At 36.3% G+C, this 21,941-nt stretch overlaps 1 protein-coding gene across 1 annotated transcript in view; it reads right to left on the reverse strand.

Annotated features, from left to right (window-relative positions):
- LOC149807187 (DNA-directed RNA polymerase I subunit RPA1-like) overlaps window positions 1-21,941 on the reverse strand; it is a 125,458-nt gene that overhangs the window by 92,282 nt on the left and 11,235 nt on the right. Inside the window, exons 4-8 of the mRNA XM_089963294.1 lie at window positions 19,649-19,871; window positions 17,250-17,451; window positions 15,452-15,731; window positions 7,222-7,371; window positions 1,909-2,049 (exon numbers count right to left, since the gene is read on the reverse strand). Of these exons, the coding sequence (XP_089819420.1) occupies window positions 1,909-2,049; window positions 7,222-7,371; window positions 15,452-15,731; window positions 17,250-17,451; window positions 19,649-19,871 (996 nt within the window). The remainder of the gene's footprint in view (window positions 1-1,908; window positions 2,050-7,221; window positions 7,372-15,451; window positions 15,732-17,249; window positions 17,452-19,648; window positions 19,872-21,941) is intronic.

Here is a 21,941-nt window from a genome sequence, read left to right on the forward strand (position 1 = left end):
CTGTTTAAACTTGTATATACAAACTTGGGTTTGGAGTAATGAAACTCAGAGTCACCACGAAATGAAGCCATAAACTTGATATATAAAATGCACTGGGATTTATTACATTCTTCGTTCATATTGACAAACCATCTTAACAGTGCATAGATATATCATAATCGGCTTATTCTGACATCTGGCCTGAGTACTGTATGCAGTGAGATCTCTGCATTTTGTTTATTTTTTTATTTTTGACATTTCTGGAAGACAAGATCAACCAGAAGAGGCATTATCTCATAATGGATCTCTTGGAAAAAACAGTGTTGGACTATCACTCCTTGCTAGTAATTAATACATTTATTTAGACTGGACCTTTGTATGTGGATGGTAAGTAATATTCTTCTTTTCACTTGTAGAATTAAATCCTTCAGAACAGTCATATTTTCTGTAGCAATCCCTATCAGAACAGAATAACTGTTGTCCTTTTCTTAAATTTCTGATGCATGCATGAAAGGCATCATCACTCAACTAACAGCAATATCAAAAATATAACCAAAAAACCAATAGTCATGCTAATGGGACTAGCTACAATCGACCAATGTCTGAAGGCAGGAATAGTAACTGATACAATCAACCAAACGATGGATAATTCCTTTTGTTTTCAAAATGTACACAGAAAAAAGTTTTGCTGAAACTGATTACCTCTGAAGCACCAATCCATCTGTATAAATTCTAAGCAAATGAAAAAACAATTCAGTCTCAATCAATGTTCTATAAATTTTTTATATTGCCACTGCTACAAGAAGAAGACATCTGTTTGGTCCTCCAAAGCTGTCCTTCAGTGGTAATTTCAATAACACATGCAAATCAAAGAAAGCTGACTACAATTTTCAATAATAAAAAAACAAAACTTTTATCAAAGGAAGTCAGCACCAAATTTAAATAAAAGCAATGGAATTTGATGGATTGTTGCATTTTCCAAAGTGACTGGAACATGTTTATTGTGCTGTAAGAGTTTCATTTGTGCCAGAATGAAATGTACGTTTTCTGTTCCGCCATACTTTAAATTAAACTCATTCATTAAAATTAAACTCATTCATTTAAATCAAACTCATTCATTAAAATCAAACTCATTCATTTAAATCAGACTCATTCATTTAAATCAAACTCATTCATGAAATCAATATAAAGCTGCTGCCAAACGTGGTTGAAATGCAACAAATTATAGCAAAAGTTTATCTGCAGAAACCAAAGTCAGGTGGACAGGCAATCAATTCTATGTCCAGGAGGACAAAAACTTGGAACTGAAATGATGAAACCTTTTAAAGGCACAGCCAAATTTAATAGTCAATCCACTTACATGATGGCAGAAGAGTATGTATAATGGTTGCAGAGTTATGCTGGTTACAAGAAGAGTGAATGGATGGACAGGTCATATGGAATGATGGACAGATGGGCAGGCACAAAAGGTGATTACTTTAGGGTTCATGTGTCTTAATACATCCATCCTTTTAAACTTATCAATTTTAATTTTTTTTCAAACAGTATCTGAGTTACCATAATAACATGAGATCAATTTTTGAAAAAATGTGTTTATTTCCCATCATGTTATTGATATGTAGTTTGAAATAACCGCACTATGTTATCAATATGAAATTCGACACCAAACACAAGACTTTGATACTGATTATATTTGCTTTGCTCAAACAAAAATCAAGATATCAGCTTCTATTTTTTTAAAAAAAAATGAAACTTTGACATTATTCATGATTCCCACAACATTATAGCCATGCCTAGCTTGTCAGTGTCAGGAAAAGGTGCATACGAAGGAATCCATTTTATTGGACTATTTGGTATTTTGGGGTGGAGTTGTCAACGGATCAATTGGCAAAAGTACTTCATAGTTATTTGTATATGGCATATGGGTACCTGTTTTATTCCTGGTGATTTGTTTGCGGCAAGTTTGTCCAGCGTGCCATCCACAATACAGTTAGTTAATGTTTGGAGTCGGATCCAAGCATTGTCCACCTTCTCTGTAAGTGTCTTGCCTGGCACCTGATCAAGAACACTCTGAAACAATGGAATCACAAATCATTCACAGGTATGTATATATATTTATTCTGTGAATTTAACTAAATACTAGCAATCACAAAATAACCTAAAAAATCTAATAAACTGCCATCTGCTGTCATACATGTATTAGATCCAAAGTTAGCCCACAGTGTACTTTTTTTTATTGATGTTAGTCAGTTATTTGAAACAGAATTAAAATAGTAAATCAATAAGCATAAGTGAGCCTTATATCACTGACATGATTGACATTAACCAAACAGCACAATGCAAGAGATTCATTTCAACCAATTAGCACAATGGGGGCCCCGAGTGGCCTAAAGCACTCTCTGTTACGAAAAACTGCCATCTCACCTCTGTCTGCATGGGTTCGAGTCACGGATTCAGCCAATGTGGGTATGTGAGAAAGCTTGCCAGTAGCTTCTCGTGGGTTGGTGGTTCTTTCTGGGGGTTTTCCCGGGTTCTTCCTCCACCATTAATACTGGCCGCCATGTATAGCCTATCGTGTGCTGAAAAATGGCGTTAAACCCTACAACAACAACAACAACAATTAGCACAATGCAATAACAATTAGCAAAGTAATACAATTCTTCCTAGAGAAATTCTTCCTTGAGCAGTTCTGAACTTGGCCACAACTTTGCATGATCCCTGTCATACTATTGATGATGATGGTTGTAATAATGAGGATAATGATGATGGTGTTTATAACTGTGATGATGATGATGATGATTGCAATAATGATGATATAGATGATGGCTGAAATAATGATGATGGTGATTATAATGATGATGATGATGATGATGACTGTAATGATTATGAATTGATTGTAATGATGGTTGTAATGATGATGATGATGATGATGATGATGATGACTGTAATACTAAAGATGATTATAATAATGATGATGGTGACTGTAACAGTCATGATAATGATGATGATGATGGTTGTAATGATGATGATGAGCATAATGATGATAATGCGGATGACTGCAATACTAATGATGAAGATGATTGCAATAATGACAATGATGATGATTATAATAGTAATGATGATGATGATTGTAATAATGATAACTGCAATGATGATGATGATGATTCTAATAATGATAATAATTAGGATTGTAACAGTGGTGATAACGATGATTGTAACAGTGCTTAGTGATGATGATTGTAATAATGATGAGATTGTAATAATGATAATGATGATAACTGTAATAATGATGATTAATATTTAGTGTTTCTAACAAAATCCACAAAAGACATGGCAATCATCATCTCCAGACAGCACCTGAAAGGTGCTTTAGCAGTGTGAAGAGCAGCCTATTTTATCCCAAAGAACAATTTAATAATAATAATAATAATAATAATAATAATAATAATAATAATAATAATAACATAATAAAAATAATAAGTATTATTATTAATGCAGATGTTGTTTTTATTATTGCTAAAGTTATTATTGGTCTTGTTCTTACACTTGTTTTTAGACTTGATAATGTTAAAAATACCTAAAATGGCATACATATCTAATTTGCTATAAAAGCAATGCAATTCAAAGCTTGCCTTTTTTACTTGCTATGAGTAAAATAATACAAAAGCAAAACAATATATAGTTATATAGTGTAAAATCATATTGCTATGATTAACCAATACTGCCAAATAATTTTGTTTCTTAATGGTTGATATACTCAAAAATAGGTAACAATTCTAAAAATCAAAGACAAGCATTGGTAATGCGAGAATACAATGTTCCTGCTTGTGAAAGATAAACTAATTAATAAATTCAGTTAACTTGACAACTTGTAAGGTCTAAAACTTACATAGCAATACATCATGTTCAAGTTCTCTTGCCCAATACCATTTAAATAATTACACAGCTGATACTTTGCTAAATACATAAAAGAATCTGATGAAGAGGAACAGGAACCTGACATGTGGTCAAAATCATCTACATATGTCTTCATGTTTAAAATCACCAAATTAGAAAATTGTTGTCTGTTTTGTTGCTGGTTTGAAGAATAGTTAGGAAAAAAGCTATGGTGATTGAAAACTTAGGGTCTACCACAGGAATAAAACAACCTGTGGAAAAAGAAAATACTAAGTAAACTATGACAATATTAGTAAAGCACCAATGCCACTATTTATCATAAATTTTACAATTCTTTCAAAAGTTAGCAAGGAAGGAAATCATTTGTTAAAAACCTGTCTGATATAGACTGTTAATGAAGATGTAAGGTTTTAATGATGTTCAAATATTCAGTTTAGAATTAAAGGTGCCACCGACTTGATTTAGCCAATGAAGTAACTCATAATTCCATTCTTTTTCAGGAGTATTCCAAAAGTAATGATGTGATACATTTGACAAATTCCATCAGTGACTAATAACAACATTCGCACGTGGTGCACTAACTGATTTAAATGGGAATGAAGAGAGGCAAGCACACTTTTTAAACTGGATCTGAGAAGAAAAGTGTGCATTAGATAAAAATAAGACTAGTAAATATTTGTGATCAGCTGGGCCACTGAAACAGGCTGAAGGGTGAACCTGGGATGAAGACAACCCAACATAATGTGATGAAACATTTCTGTTTGGGACCAGTATCTTTCAAGATGCAGTATTGTTCAGATGATTTGGCATATACAATGTTTTGCACATGATGGCGGCATTGGGGCCTTAATGTTGAGATGAAAGCTTGCTACCTCCCAAATATAACCCTACTACAAAAATGAAAATTCATCTTTCTATCTAATAAGATGAAGGGCAATAACTCTTGCCAAATACAACAACTAGTCACCACCAAGTGATACTAGTTTTTAAGCTGAGTGATATACCAACAGGAATACTCACTGGGTGGGGTCATTGGGACGGTCTTTAAGTAATGTAATCAGGTAAGTATTCTCAACAAAACATAATTTAGTCAAAAATTTGCTTCTTCCATCAAATATGTTCTCTTATCAGATTAATGTTATGAGAATAGGTAATAAAAGGAGATAATGATGAGCATCCTATCTATACCTTGGGTTTCCCTCTAGGGAAGAAAGACTGGATTCCCTACGTGAATGATAATCTGGTCTCCTACTTAAAACAACACAACATATGGTCACATGACTACTCTATCAGGTAAAGATGAACATATGGAATTGGAAAACAATAGTAAGTGATACAGATGTCTATACCAGATAAGAAAATGATTCCTTGCATCATGTACAGGTAATATATATGTCATACAAAATACCGTATTTACCACATATGTTGGGACACGATAAAATAATTATTTTTTTTCCTGTCCTAGAATTTATGGTGAAACATTTTTTTCACTTTGGTCATATGTCCCAAGACTTAAGAAACGAAATAAATTTGGATTGAATTTGTGCTTGCTGGGGCCCTGCAATAAAATAGATAAATAAAACGCTTAATTGATAATAAAAAGAAAGAAACTAACCTTGTGTTGTTATCATTTATTCCTTTTATCAACATGAGCATTAAAGAATAAAATATTTCCACAAAATCCGTATAGGTGGTGTAGGATTACTTTTTTTGTAAAGGATATCAATACAAATGTTATTGCAAAGCAAGCCATCATTGGAAGCTGACTATGGATTCTGTGAAGTGAGCCTATTTTTTATTATTTTATTATTATTTTTTTTTTAAATATACAAAGACGGCCGAGATATGGAAGTAAACTTGGGTTCATTTTCAAATGTATTCATGGGAATTTTGAAAAAATTTGCAACAATGGAACAAATTTTAAAGTGACACAATATAGTGCTTGTGCACAGATGTCTATGACCCAGCAATATTTGGAGACAATAAATTCATGTGATGAATTTGTGAAGGTCAGAAGAGAAGCAAACGATTTCGCAAACGAGAGGGAAATAATCAACCGATATACTGAAGACAACTGCCATTCACGCATGGCACGGTGTTAGGTGCAAAATAGCCAAGATTAATTTATATCCAGGTCTACTGTATGATAGTATCTCACAAATAAAAATCATTATTTGAAAACACATTCACTTGTGCAAGTGACAATTTTTTGCCGGCGTGGGTTACAAAAGTATCATTACTATTTACCCGCAGACATCAGTGCATCTTTGTATTAATTATTACTACAGATGCCAAGCACATAAAAGCCCTGGTGGTAAATAAACACAACTGACAGCCAGCAGTAAACTTCCTTGAACTTACCGATGTGACATCAAAGACAAAGGTTATTTTTATTACAAAGCAAGCTGACTTTGGAAGCCGACTATGGATTCAATTAAGTGTGCCGATTTTTTATTTTTTAGCTTCGAATACACAAAGACAGCCAAGATATGGAAGCTAACTTTGGTTCCTTTTCACCACTATTCACGAAAATTTTGAAAATAAAGTGAAACAATTGAACAGTTTTTAAAGTTACACAATATAGTGCTTCGTGCACGAACATCGATGACAAAGCATTATCCAGAAGATCTGGAGAAAATTAAATCATGTGATGAATTTGTGAAGGCCAGAAGAGAAACAGGTCATTTCGCTGACAATATGATCATTAACATGGATGACATTCTAGTGTACTTTGATCGCATTCCTGGATGGACTGACAACAAGATAGGCATCAAAAGTGTGAGAATTAGCAAGATTAGTGCAAATTTGAAAAAAATATGACTTTTGTCCTTGGAGTTTCCGCTTCAGGTGGTGTGTCACCTCTAACAATTTTTCATGGTATGAGAAAGCTAAAAAAAAATATTCATGAACCAAAAGAATAGATTGTACGTGTGCAGGAGAAGGATTGTGTTGATGAGATGCTGCTGCAGTGGATTAAAGAGTTTTATCTCAAGTACAGTTTTATATTTTTTTTAAATAAAATTTCAGCTGGAGTGCATTTTCCAACATGTAATTTTCGAATGATTTGAAATTGTGTCCCACAACTTACGACTCGAAAAAAACAATGTGTCCCAGAACATACAGTGCACAAAAAAATTACTTTTTAAATTAATTTATGGTGTCCCAACAAATACGGTAATAAGAAAATGATTCCTTGCATTATGTACAGGTGATATAGATGTCTATACCAGATCATAAGAAAATGATTCCTTGCATCAAGTACAGGTGATATAGATGTCTATACCAGATCATAAGAAAATGATTCCTTACATTATGTACAGGCGGGTATATAATAAAGTTACTTACTGATTTCAAATCATCATCCTGTACAGCTGTCTGAGCATTAATTTTCTCTACCTCCCAGAGGAGTTGACGGATTAGGTGGCAATGCCCCAGGACTTGGCATAGGTTACTGGTCTGGGGGTTCTCAAACTTTTTGTCCTTCATCACTGATAGCTGTAACAAACACAAAGTATACAGTGAAACACCATTAATCCAGTGTCCCCAACCCTTTTAATGAATTTTAGATCCTGATTATTTAACAGATTCAAACAATCCTCAAGGAAATCTGCTTCCAATCACTGTTGCTCAGATGACAATCTGATGAGCTATTTCTTGATTGTTAATGCTTAACTGTACTGCTTTCTAAAGTACCATTTATAACTGCATATAAATTGGGTCCAAGTGCAAACAACATAGAGCCTGATCTGCTATCTACTGATGAGGCTAAACAAACTACAAAGATCCAGATCTGAGTGTACTTTATGTGATGGTAGATCTGGGTCTATGCAGTTTGCATATATGTTCATCTTATCCAAGAAAATCTTTATTTTTGCTCTAGATATTTGGCATAACCATGAACTCTAGGTATCACTGTTATACTTGCTTACACATACATTAACTAAACCAAAGTCCTTCTGGAGGCAGGTGAACAGCTTTTCTAGTCAAGCTCAAATATACTGTAATCATATTCTGACATACAAATACTGGCAAAGAATGGCTGGATGGTGTGCATCAATGTTGTCACATGTCAGTATCAGGTTTCATACTGCACTGATACCTATGTTTGATGTCATATTGATCATGTTTTTTAAATGAACATCTTGTGTGAATTGGCTGAAGGCACCCAATCAAGTTTCAGGACTGTACATCTTGTGTGTATTGGCTGAAGGCACACGATCAAGTTTCAGGACTGTACATCTTGTGTGTATTGGCTGAAGGCACCCAATCAAGTTTCAGGACTGTACATCTTGTGTGAATTGGCTGAAGGCACCCAATCAAGTTTCAGGACTGTACATCTTGTGTGTATTGGCTGAAGGCACACGATCAAGTTTCAGGACTGTACATCTTGTGTGTATTGGCTGAAGGCACCCAATCAAGTTTCAGGACTGTACATCTTGTGTGAATTGGCTGAAGGCACCCAATCAAGTTTCAGGACTGTACATCTTGTGTGTATTGGCTGAAGGCACACGATCAAGTTTCAGGACTGTACATCTTGTGTGTATTGGCTGAAGGCACACAATCAAGTTTCAGGACTGTACATCTTGTGTGTATTGGCTGAAGTTGCATTCTTTATTTGCTGAGAAGTGATACATTTTACAAGTAGAGAAATAAGACATGTTCTTTTACTCCAATGTATTTTGTTCACTAAAAGCAAAGGAAATAATACACACAATGGGACTTTCAACCTGTCTGCTCCACAACACCTGCTTTTTATTCTCATTTGAATCTCAGTCAAAATTGGTTCAAAATCTCCATAATTTCATTTTTAAAATGCTTTATTAACCTGACTGATTGTGTAAAATGCTTATTTCTGAAATCCTTTATTAAGCCAATTAATTTGTAAAATTGTTATTTCTGAAATTTTTTATTAATCAGACCAAATGTGTAAAATGAATATTTGTCAAAAGTTCTTTGCACTGCATCTCATTTTACATTTTCACATACACTGTTTGTATACCACTGATCAGAGGCATGTGTTGCCTCAGAAAAGGAACAACAAAACAGGTCAGCATCTTCACTTGAGAAACTTTACATTGTTTCTGAATATCTGAAAGTTTTGATTTTTGATTTTTATTTAAGAATAGTGATCATGCATGTTATTGTGGATGTCCCAACGTTCATGACATCATTCAAAGAGGAATGATTCAAAAAGGCACAAGATGCAGCTAAAGACCTGACGTTAAGGGCTCTAATTTTCAGGAAAGAGAGATCTAAGTGAGAGACTAATAAGCTCTTTTAACAATCTCAACAATCCACCTCAAAATGTAGGCTGCAAAATTGCTTGCCAATGTGCCCTTCATGATATGTATGTACACCTCTTTCTGTGGGATACCAGTTGGGACTGTTGGAACTGAATGGGAGTCACTGAAAGAGGTGGAGGGTCCCTAAAACTTAAGCTGGTAACTTCCTTTATTGTGGAAAAGGCTCACACCATCATCCGTAACATCCAAACAAGCCGGCCAAAAAATGGCCAGTCTGGAACCTAACAGGACATAAAAAATTACCAGTGTGGAACCTAATAGGACATCAAAAATGGGCAGTCTGGAACCAAATAGGGCATCAAAAAAGGAGACATGGCTAGAGCTGGCTGCCTCTATCCATTACAAAGAGGATGGTTCTGTTGTATTTCACCCTCCAGCAAGTAAATCATGTGTAAGTCAGGTGGAAAGGAGTTTTAAAATGGGTCTGATGGAGCTACTGCTTAAAACATTTAAAAGGAGGAACCACTGACCTTCCAGGCAGGGGGTATTTCTTTGTTGTTTTAGCCAGGCCTAGTACTGTGGCCAGAAAACAGTCTTGCTGATTTCTTTAGTCAAGGACAATGCAGGGATTATTTCTCTGAATAATGTCTCTGCAACAAACAAGATGGTCCTCAAAAGGTTTTTGTCCAGCCAAACCTCTGATGCCTGCAAGGTGGCATCTCTAAGGAAGTGGATAAGCCACTGAGCATGTGTCTTGATGTCTTTGCAACAGCCTCCTAAAATTTCTGCAAAGCAGTGAAAGACAATGATTCCAGTATGGAAGACTTTAGTAAATATTTTATAATGATCCTTAAGTTAACAAGCCTAGAAGAACTAAACAGAGAGATGGGCCCAGGTCCCTGCCAATATCTCTACCTGGGAGACACACAAGTACAAGGATGGGGGATTATGAGGCCAAGCAGGCAATGGACCCTTAGCTGGAGTCTGAAGCATAGAAGAAGGGACAGACCATCCCTTCTGCTGTCATGCCACTGTTTGGCATCATGACAACTTCTGCATTAAAGACCTAAAAAACACTGAGTGTTAAAGCAATTAAAGGTCTATTCTAGACTGCACCACACCCCAGAGAGCATTCCAAACTAGAGAGGATACTAGTGTCCAAAGCCCTCAAACTCAGATTTAGAAGGTCAATGATATAACCATCCTACTCATCCACCTGACCTGTAGGGTAGAATCAAGATGGGGACACCAAGGAGAATAAAGGTTGAACGTAAGCAAGTCCTCTGGAAACACATTTTGCATCTACCACAACTAAGAGCTCATCATCATGTGGAAGCAATAAAGATCTATTTTAGATTCACCTCAAAGCTGGACAGGATGGTAGTGTATGAAGCCCTCCAACACAGATATGATGGAAGAAGGTCAAAGGTCTAAACATCTTCCTCCTCTGTTGCCTGACTCAAAGACAAATAAGAGCTAAAAGCAATGGAAATCAGCTGCATCTACCAAAGCTTATTATCCTATCTTTGCTCACCCTCTTTGAAGAAGGGAACCTAATAATTGTGTTTGAATCTGATGACTGACACCCAAAGTTTGGTGACTGGTGATCAGTGACAGACACCTGACTACTACTGCCACTTATGTGACGGGTGCCCATAGACAGAGACCTGCTCACTGGTACTTGATGCATTAACCACTAACTAGTGGGCAGTGAGTAATGGGTGACTTGATACAAGGTGCAATCAACCTACCTCCACAGGAAAGTGACAACAGAACCTTTCCACCTGGGAGCTAACAAATTTATTCCACCATGAAGTGTCAGTGATCCAACCCCTGCTAAAGCAGGCAATTTCTATACCACGGAAAGATGGTTTTTACAGCTCTGAGGACTTTATTTTCAATGATTTTTCATAGATCTTATCCACATTTCAATTAGCATTTTTCCTGAAGAAAATATCAAACAAATTCCATGCTATGCCACTATCTGAAACATTGTCTGGAACTGCGTAACAAATGGTATGAATGGTGTTCAGACACAGTTCTTTAGGTCCATAATATTCTTGCTTTTAAAACATCATCTTTTGCTGTACAATTATCAATAATGCTGACGGCCGAGCCATCACTGATAACAGTGAAGGCACTGTTAACCTTTCACTCAAGAAACTGGGTAAAGTTCCAGAAGCCTCACTTTTCACTCCAGTTACACAAAATGAAATCAACGTGACAACAGACAAATTTGCATTTCTCCTGTGTTTCTCACTTTTCATGAGACCGGAGAGCACTTTATCCCATGGTGGAAATATCTAATATCTTGTCACATGCCTTACAAATTGCCTGGTTTTGTCTCTCTTCAACACTTTCACCCAACCATTTTAAAGAGGGTCATGTTTACACTGACCAATATATACACAGCTCATGATAGGTCAAGTGTGAGCTAGGTCAGCCATTTGAATTGTTAATTCAATTACCATACCACTTATGCAAAAGTACACATCTCATTCCAATACATACCAGTGTCATGTACTAACTTACCAAAATCAATTTTATCATATTATGATCTTTTAAAAAAAAAATTAAACTTTCTTTTTACTTTTCAAAACACATTTCAGCAACATGGTTTTCCTAGTGCTAATAAAACCTAAGCATTTTTCATAAGCAAACTCACTTTTTTCAATTCAAGGACTTTTCAAGGTAATTCCCAGAATTTAATGAATTTTCATGTTTATGCAAACCCTGGGAAAGTGCCACAGACCTTCCCTTTATAGAAGCTGATGACTTCTCTTATGGAAGTTGACAACCTCCCTATATCGGGAATTGTCCTAATCTGAGAATAGAAGGCATCATCTAGGAAAGATTAGGAAGTGGTTCCAATTTTCCTATCCCTGTAGGCATGGCAACTTTCCGCTAAGTCCCACATCTTATCATACCAATGAAAATAAAATTGATATCTGTGGGGTGTTGGGTGTGTTGGAATGAGAAGTATCGAAAATAGCCTTCACTTCTAAAAGGTTAATATAAAAAGCCTTCTCTCTTGTTGTGTCCACTTGCTGCTGACCATGACAAAGTCTGGTTGAAAGTTGGCCCCCCCCCCAACCCAACCCAACAAATGGGCATCTGGGCTGATTGTGAACTCTCGTTATTGGGCTTTTAGTGGTATTCCCGCAGCCAGCCACTCCTTGTTCTGCCATTGAGACTGGAAGTGTCGACATTGCTATGTGGTGATCTACACAACCCGATTTCCAGGTCACAATGGGATTCTAATGGCAAGGTAAAGTCAGGCAGAGTAATCGTTGCAGGTTGTTGTTGTTGTTGTTGTGGGGTTTTAACGCCATTTTTCAGCACGATAGGCTATACATGGCGGCCAGTATTAATGGTGGAGGAAGAACCCGGAAAACCCCGGAAAGAACCACCGACCCATGAGAAGCTACTGGCAGGCTTTCTCACATGCCCACATTGGCTGAATCTTAGACTCGAACCGCCGAATCGTTGCAGGTACTATTCTGGCTAGTGGAGGGGAAATATGTCCACATCCCCAGTAAAACTGGTCAGTTATTCTGAGTTAGGATGAATACCCTGACCTTTTCCTCTCAATCTCTAAGCTGTATCTTTATGATGCTGGACCAGATGTCCTTAGTCCAAAGGGCACACATGTACATTGATGGACACTTGGTAAATACCAAGCATGACTAGTTGTTTTCCTCCACGACTTTATGCATTTCTTGCACTTGACAGACATTATAGTTTACTAATAAAAAGGGAGGCCCCAAGTGGCAGAGTGGTCTAAAGTGCTCACCATTACGGATCATTACCATCTCACATCTGTGTGCGTGAGTTCAAGTCTCAAGTTGGACCTATGTGGGTATGTAAGAAAGATTCCATTAGCTTCTCGTGGGTCAGTGGTTCTTTCCGGGGTTTCCCTGGGTTCTTTCTCCACCATTTATACTGGCTGCCATGTACAGCCTATCATGTGGTGAAAAGTGTTGTTATACCTTATAACAACAACAAAGACTACAAAAAAGAAAAACAAATGCAAGCATAAATACCATATATCAAATGCAATGTCAAATTAGGTGAACTCACATTCCCAAGATGTCCTAAGAACAAAGAAAATGGCCTGCAAGCAATGCAGTTGTGAATAATGGAGTCACCAAATGAATCACACTGACAATAACGAACCATTGACAAAGTGTACAAATATTATAAAATCCACTGAAAACATGTCAATGAAGTATACACATGTAACTATGATTATACCTACAAATACCAAAAAATAAAGTCTCATATGTGTAAACTGCAGTGGATGTTCACAGAAATAATGCTGACAGTCTGAAGTGAAACTGTCTACATTTGGGTTACAACTTGACACACAGCAAGATCAGGGGAGATAATCTGTAAGAGTTACTTCCCTTGATCTATTATGCGATTTAGACCAAACAATAGTTTAAAGTCTATATGTGGGCTGAATTCCGGATGTAGCAAAAGGTCAATCCAAATTTAATTTGATCAGGTAATGTATTTGACATATAAATGAATGTGCAAGACTTATCCTCACACTGGTTTTAAAACAAGGATGAAGAAAGAAAAAAGAAAGAAGTAATGATTTGCTAGAAAGAAACAAACAATCCTCCCACCTAATGAAAACGGACAAAGATAAATGAAAATTGCAAATGGACTGGGGAGAAAATATTAAATACCATATACCAAACAAGACAAACATAAAATTATCAGCAATTATGACAAGAAGCTGTGAATGATGAAAAAACACTTAGAGCCGTGATAACCACATGAAGTCCAAGGACCAAATGGCAATATTCTGAATGATGAAACCTTATTAAGGTATCAAACTGGGGTCATGTTGTTTCTTAATGAAGACCTATGATTATTAAAACTATACGTCTGCAAAAATGAAGCTTGAGAAAGTAAAGCAAACTCACCACACACAAAAAACAACTAAAGACTGCCACTGTATTTTAGATACATATTCCAATAAAAGGGAAAACATTTTAAAAATTAATTTGAACAAAGATAATTCACTGCGTACCTTATGATATTATTCACATAAAACAAATGCCACTGAAGAAGTCACATAGACCATCATCGGATACCCCGATAAAAACAGAGCAAAATAAAACTAAAAAAGACTGATTCTGTCAAAGTCGGCTGCTAAAGGTCCATATTACTAGGAAAGTCTACATTAACAGGCTAGGAGTAACAATTAACTTCTGTCCAGTATAGCAAGGCACCTTAAAATTTTAGAGAAAAGGACAGTGTTTCCACTAGGGTTGTGTGACTACCCATACCTTGTACCAGCAAAGATGGAAAAAGTTAAGTACAAGACCAAATTCTACTGGTACAAATCAACCAATCTCATCCATGCATGGTTTATCACTTGCACAGAGTGGAGAAAATTATGTTGTAAACAAAACTTTAGAGTAAGAAATTGAAATTAATGAGTTTCTGACTTTTACAGGAGCTGCATACATAATGAACAGCATCGTTAAGTCAACAACAGTAGAGAAAGGCATACTTTTACCGTAGTCATATTCATGATAATACGAGAAACTAAATAAATGTACTCAGGATTCAATGGGTTAATAGCATCAGATATTCTAGTTTGTTGACTTGTGTCTTCTTGCTAAATATGCTGCAAAAGATGCCTATAATTTAGAAGAGAACTTTAACTTGACGTGAAACTAAAGGTACCATATGATTATAGAGCAATTATATTCCAATAACACCTGTAAGTAATACAGAATCATTATAATGCAGTATAAATTTACATTATGTTTTTAATGAATATGTTTGATGAATAAACAGACATTTGTTGACTTATTATCCTTGTTCTGGAAAAGCCCTTTCTCAATACAAAAGAAAACAACAATTATTAACAATTATAATATAAAAATGGCAATTTATCCATAAAACAAAACAAAATTATGTACCTGACTTTGGTATAAACTATACACTATACAATAACCCTTATGATATTAATATTTTACCCAGATATTACAAGAGATACGAAAATTTTTTTTACAAATAATACTGGCATGATAAAGAATAGCATAACATGACCAACAGAAGCCTGTGTTAGAATTCCCAAAAGTATTCAATTTGAAATTTAAAAATTTCCATAAGAATTGTTAAGTGCCTGTTTTGACTTTTGTATTAAATACCAACAACTATGTCCATATAAGGGTCTATTGTTCAAAAAGACAGACATTTAGAGACCATTTCCTCTATTCCCTTTGCACAATTTATATTCACTATGTAAAGAACGCATCAATAATCGATACAAAATTGTATGGTGCCCTAAAGCTCCTCTATGAACTAACCGGTCTAAATCTTGAAGGTGGAACAGGTATTATATCCAGGAAGAAAATATCCATGGGGTTGTCTGATGGACTGTAAGCCAGGGACCTGAAAAGCCACTGAAGACAAGTGCTGTCATTGTTCCACACCTGACGAAGGTGATCTCTCACCATTATTGGGGTCAAAAAAGTCATGCCTGATGTGGTTTTGCTGCCAGATATTTTCAGCTCTGCAGGGTCAAGATCATTTTCTGAGTCATCTGAAATTCCATCTTCATCTTCATTCACAACACTTACTGATTTTCTGCAAATACAAATATAATATTAAGCAGAGTGACCCTAAAAATAGATAAGAAATAATTGTCCACAATTTGCACATATACCCAATTGGGACAAATAAATAACACTATGGTACAATTAGTGTAGTTACAAAAATATTTCAAGATGTGAGTTTCATTGGACCTTTGCATGATTTAACATTTTTGGGTGCTTAGTTCTTGAAACAAGTTAAGGAGGTGGGGATGGGAGGAGTGGGAGGGGGGTAAAACTAATTTTAATTATGCAATACCTGCTATTATTGTGTTGCTAGGTATTTTCCTGTTGCTGGTCCACAGTCCACGTGAAATTATTTCCTCCCCCAATTAGCAATTGACGGTTTAGAATAAATAGAAGATATCTGCATGAAATGAGTGAATAACATATATTTTATCAGGACAGTGTAAATAAACATTTTTTACCTATGAGATGAAATATATCCATTATTCACTTAGAGTAAGCAACTTTTCTTTTTATTTCATGCTCAAATGGCTGGCACACTGCACTAGTGGCCTAGTGGTTAGAGTGTCTGCTTTGGATGTGGAAGGTTGCAGGTTAAAACCCTGGATGAATCATACCAAAGACTTATAAAAATGGTACTAGCAGCTAGTAGCTGCCTTGCCTGGCACTCAGCATTAAGAGGTTAGTGTTAATACTGGTCGGCCTGGTGTCAAGATAATGCAACTGGGTGGGATATCATAATACATGTCTGCGGCATGATGCCCCAGTGCTAGACATCACTATAAACTTTCACACTGAAGACATCATATCAATATGACTAAAAAATTCGTTAAAGCTATGTTAAAAATCCAAATCACACACACACACTCAAATGGCTGGCAATATATATAACAGACTGAAGTAGCAGATTTCTTACTGTATCTAACATGATAATATATGTTTATGTTCTGTGTGTTTTCTGTATATTTGCACAGAAAATATCACTAGTAACATAATTCTCCTTCCCAATTCTAACTAAAACAGAATATTAAAAAAATGAAGAAAAATGTATATGCACATTGTTGTATTTTGATCCTGGTCTGTCTGTTTGCAAGGTGGCCATACTTACCACTGAAAACATAGTTCAAATTTCTTGGTCATACATGTTATTGTCATGGCAGTGGAAAAAAATAACCAGTACTCTGCTCCAGTGAATTATTAAATTTAGTTCTCTTGGAAAATCCACCAATTCATAGTCTAGCTTTAAACAAGACACAACATGATCCCAGTTTGGGTAAAAGCATAGACCTTGATGGTCTATTTTGAAATTTAATAGACCTGATAAAAGGAATCCCTAAAAATGTGTATTGTCACATAAACCAAACCAAAACAATTATGTAAATTATTTACATTTGAAGATGATGTCATTCTTTGTACTGTATTATGCCCATACATTCTACACATACATTCTTGAAACACAATATTTATCAATGCTGAGGGTAGTAAACATAGCAAAACAGACAACTGTAAAATTGGAAGAAAAAACTTAATGTAGCAAAAAGCTTACCTAGATTGTGAACTGTCAGCTTCTTTCAAATTTCTGGTCCCTGCTAGCAAGATCTTGGCATGCTGCTCTTGTCGGACTATTCGTCGCCGTGCTTTGCAATGATCGCACTTTGATTGTTGTAGTAAATTCCTTATGAATCCTACAATCAGTTTTATGTGTGCAGCCTCAATATTCTTTACACTTACATCACTTTCATGGTGTTCTGCAACAAAATCATTTAAGAGGCAATGAAATATTCAGTCTTGATGAACAATGACAGCATCTACTTCTTAAGCAGAAACTTCACGCCTTCATGTGAAAAAAATAACAGAACTTTAGAAATGGAATGGGGATTTAACAAAGAAACTAAAGGAAGGCTTGTCAATATTTGGTAGAGTTTTGGGCATGATTTTTTTATCATAGAAAATCAGTGTGAATCCCACAACTGCATTCAACTGATTTTTGGTATGATTTTATTTAGAAAAATAAGGTTAATCTAGCAATTGCACCTATATCATCCTTCAATAATACTGCCCCCACTACTATCACCTCCATCATCATCCTTCAAAGTCTACCCCTACCTACCAATGCCTTTAAATAACTCTGCCCCCACTACCAAAAATTCCATCCTTCAATAACAATGTCCTTATTTACCACAACCTACATTATCACCATTCAATAACACTGCCCCCAATTGCCACCACCTCCATCATCACCCTTCAAATAATACTGCCCCAACTAACACCAACTCCATTATTCTTCAACAACACTGCCCCTCACTAACCCCACCTCCATTATTAGTGGCCGAGTGGTCTAAAGCGCTCTCCGTTACGGATCACTGCCATCTCACCTCTGTCTGCGTGGGTTCAAGTCTAGGATTCGGCCAATGTGGGTATGTGAGAAAGCTTGCCAGTAGCTTCTCGTGGGTCGGTGGTTCTTCCCAGTGTTTTCCCGGGTTCTTCCTCCACCATTAATACTGGCCACCATGTATAGCCTATCGTGTGCTGAAAAATGGCGTTAAACCCCACAACATCAACATCAACCTCCATTACTGAATAGTACCCTGAACTACCAACACCGCCATTATCAACCTACAATAACAATGCCTTCCACTGCCACCACCTAAATTAGCAGCTTTCAATAACACTTTCCCCACTACCAATACCACCACCTTCATCAACATCCTTCAATAATTCTACACCCACCTATCAATACCTCCATCATCAGCCTTTAGTAACACTGCCCCCTATTACCACCACTTGGATCAGTCTTCAATAATACTGACCCCTCCACCAACTACAACCACTTCCATCATCATCATCCTTCAACAACACTGACCCTATTACCACAACCTTGGGCAGTCCTCAATAATCCTAACCCCCCAATACAACCATCATCCTTTAATAACACTGCCCTCGACTACCAACACCTCCATCAACATCTTTCAGAAAGATTGCCCCCATCTCTACCAACACCTCCATTCTTCAAAAATCACTGACCCCTGCACTACCATCAACAGCCTTCAATAATGCTGCCTCCACGACCACCATCTTCATCATCATCCTTCAATAACACTACACCTACCTTCCACCACCTTCATTATCATCTTTCAATAATACTGCCTTTACTACCACCAATTCCATCATTATCCTTTCATAACACTGCCTTCAACTACCACCACTTCCATCATCATTCTTTAATAATACTGCCCCCAACTACCACATCCTCAATCATCAGCCTTCAATAACACTTTCCCCCACTACACCACCTCCATCACCTTCCTTCAATAACACTGCCCCATTAACACCACCTCCATCATAATCATTAAACTAAAACAGTGAAACATTGTTTACCAGAACTTGATTCATTGACATAACTGATTTGTCTGATCCACATACATATTTCCCAAAAGATGCTGTTTTGGTATGTATAATTGGTTAAACCTTTCAATTCAGACCACCAACAGGACAAAGGAAACATGGTCTCAGTTAGGACACGGTCTTATTTTGGAGGACTTAGCAAACGGGGTTGCTGTTGAGTGCTCTATATTGGGTGGTGTGGGTGATAGTGGGCTTGGTAGCGGTTGTAAATGGTGGTTGGCACATGTAATCTTATCAAATGGCTGTAATTTTTCATACAAGTTTTACTAACTTTGGCTATGTAGCGATATTCTGAGGTAAAAATAATATTATAACTGTCTTAAGTATTTACAATGTACAAGGTTTGATAATAAAAACGTTCTTGTACAAATGCAATGAATTTTTTTTGTCTCAATTTAGATCTTAATCCAATCTGATCCCATTTTATGTTAAATTTAAAATGTGAACAAAAACTTGCTCATATTCATACCCAAAGAAAGACTTAGGATCACTTTTTATTGCTGCTGTAAATTGCATTATGCAAAAGAAAACCTATATTACCATTCAGCAGTTTGTTTGTGAACTCTGTTGTTTTCTCAATAATGATCTGCTCAGACTGTATGTTTTCTCCATGCTCACTGATCAGCTGATAGAAGTAATCATGCAACAGCTCTACAGCTACCAAATGACCGCTATCAAGCAGACGGCACTGACTGACAAATAGGTTGGTATGACTCGAGCGGATCCGGAGGCGATGGCACTCAAAGCACGAAAACTTCAGAATCTGTATAAATGTAAAACTACGATACTAAAAAATATTGCCAAGCTTACAACTCCCACCAGCTAGTGTTTTCCCTAACTCAAAAATATCAGTGATTTTCAATATGAAAGCATGTATATATGTACATGTCTGTAAGTGCATTCATAAGCAGTATGTATGTATGTATGTATGTATGTATGTATGTATGTTATGTATGTATGTATGTATGTATGTATGTGTATGTATGTATGTATGTATGCCAAAATTACAACTCCTATTTGTATGAGTATGGCATCACTTGGTTTCAAGTTATTCACAGTTTAAATATTCTGAATGTCGAGTAGTTGTGCTCATATAGTTCTGTCACTTAGTAAAATCATCTGTTTCCCTTCACAGTTTAAATTCTGAATGTCGAGTAGTTGTGCTCATATAGTTCTGTCACTTAGTAAAATCATCTATTTCCCTTCATGTAAAACAGTGGTTCCCAAACCACAGGTCATCACCCAAATCAGGATCACGAGAATGTTCTGGAGGGTCACAGAAGGTCACTAAGATGGTTTTTTGTGGTTTTAGAAACTTATAAAATTGTGGAAATGGCTTTGTACAGCTTAGACAAATTATATGGATTGTGGCTAAAAAAAGGATGGTAACCACTGATGTAAAACAATGTCAACTAAGTTATAAAGTGTTTTAAATTATTCAAGAGAAAAATCAGTACCACTCGTACCTTATAAGTGGCATACCTTTTAATTTATAGTATGTATGAATGCATGCAGGTAGGTAGGTAGGTCGGTAGGTAGGCAGGCAGGCAGGGCTGGTGCAAGCTATGTGTGAGCAGTGTACTTGCACAGGGGTTGTTTTCAAGGGACACCAAATCAGAGAAGAAAAAGGGTGCAAAAACCAGTCACTGGAGCTAAAAATGAAACAAAACCTTTGTTTTTTCCTCATAAGAAAATCTTTTTTATTTGGTAATGAATTCATAAGCGTGAAGAATAAAAACATGTGACTTGGCCCATATGTCAAGTATGTCTGATTTTCAAATTTGTTCACGTTATGTGAACATGTTGATACATGTAGTCAGATCTGCATTATACTCCTTCAGGACTAATTATGCATTACAAGACCTGTTCTGGTGAAAACATACCATATATACATGCTTCAAAGACAAGTCAAACTGCAAATTGCACAGACCCAGATCTGCCATCGCATAACACAGTGGCATCTAGGTCAATGCAGTTTGTCAGGAGTAATCAGTAGAATAAATGTAGACCCTGATCTACAGATGCATTATGATATGGCAGATCAGGGTCCTTATTATTTGTAGTTTGACTCAACTTATAAGCAAGTAGAAACTGTATGCCAATGAAAAATTTACATTCAAATGAGAGGGGCACCAAATGGCAGAGTGGTCTAAAGCGCTCTCTGTTACGGATCACTGCCATCTCACCTGTCAGCGTGGGTTCGAGTCTAGGATTCAGCCAATGTGGGTATGTGAGGAAGCTTGCCAGTAGCTTCTCGTGGGTCGCCGGTTCTTCCCAGCATTTTCCCAGGTTCTTCTGCCACCATTAATACTGGTCACCATGCATGGCCTATCATGTGCTGAAAAATGGTGTTAAACCCCATAACAACAACATTCAAAAGAAGATGGCCACAATGGCTGCCCTACTGCAAGTCAGTTTTTCATTCAAAGCATACTTTAACAATGTTTTAGCAACAACTCCATGTTGAAACAACCATCTAATCAGGAAAAGATGAGTGTCTGTTGTTTTCTTTAATTTTCAATGTAACTTTAACAATTTCCTCTATCAATGCTGTTAACCAAATTATGTCCATTCCATTCTCGAATCAGTTATGACCTTTTGGTTTCATCATTTTTATCAACAGGAAATGATGATGAAGTATCATCATATTTTATTTTATTTTATTTCGATGCTGTCAGTAGTAATTGCATTAGAGATAGGTCAACAGTCAAAGAAGTGTACCAAAGACATATACTTTAACTAATTATTTATGCCAACATTTACATTTCAATTTATAAGATTCCTGCAAAAAAGTCACAAACAAAGCCGAGGTGGGTGAAATTATATGTATTTA

The sequence above is a fragment of the Sinohyriopsis cumingii genome, chromosome 1, assembly GCF_028554795.1.
Source record: "Sinohyriopsis cumingii isolate HCF-2022 chromosome 1, ASM2855479v2, whole genome shotgun sequence".
Taxonomy (NCBI): domain Eukaryota; kingdom Metazoa; phylum Mollusca; class Bivalvia; order Unionida; family Unionidae; genus Sinohyriopsis; species Sinohyriopsis cumingii.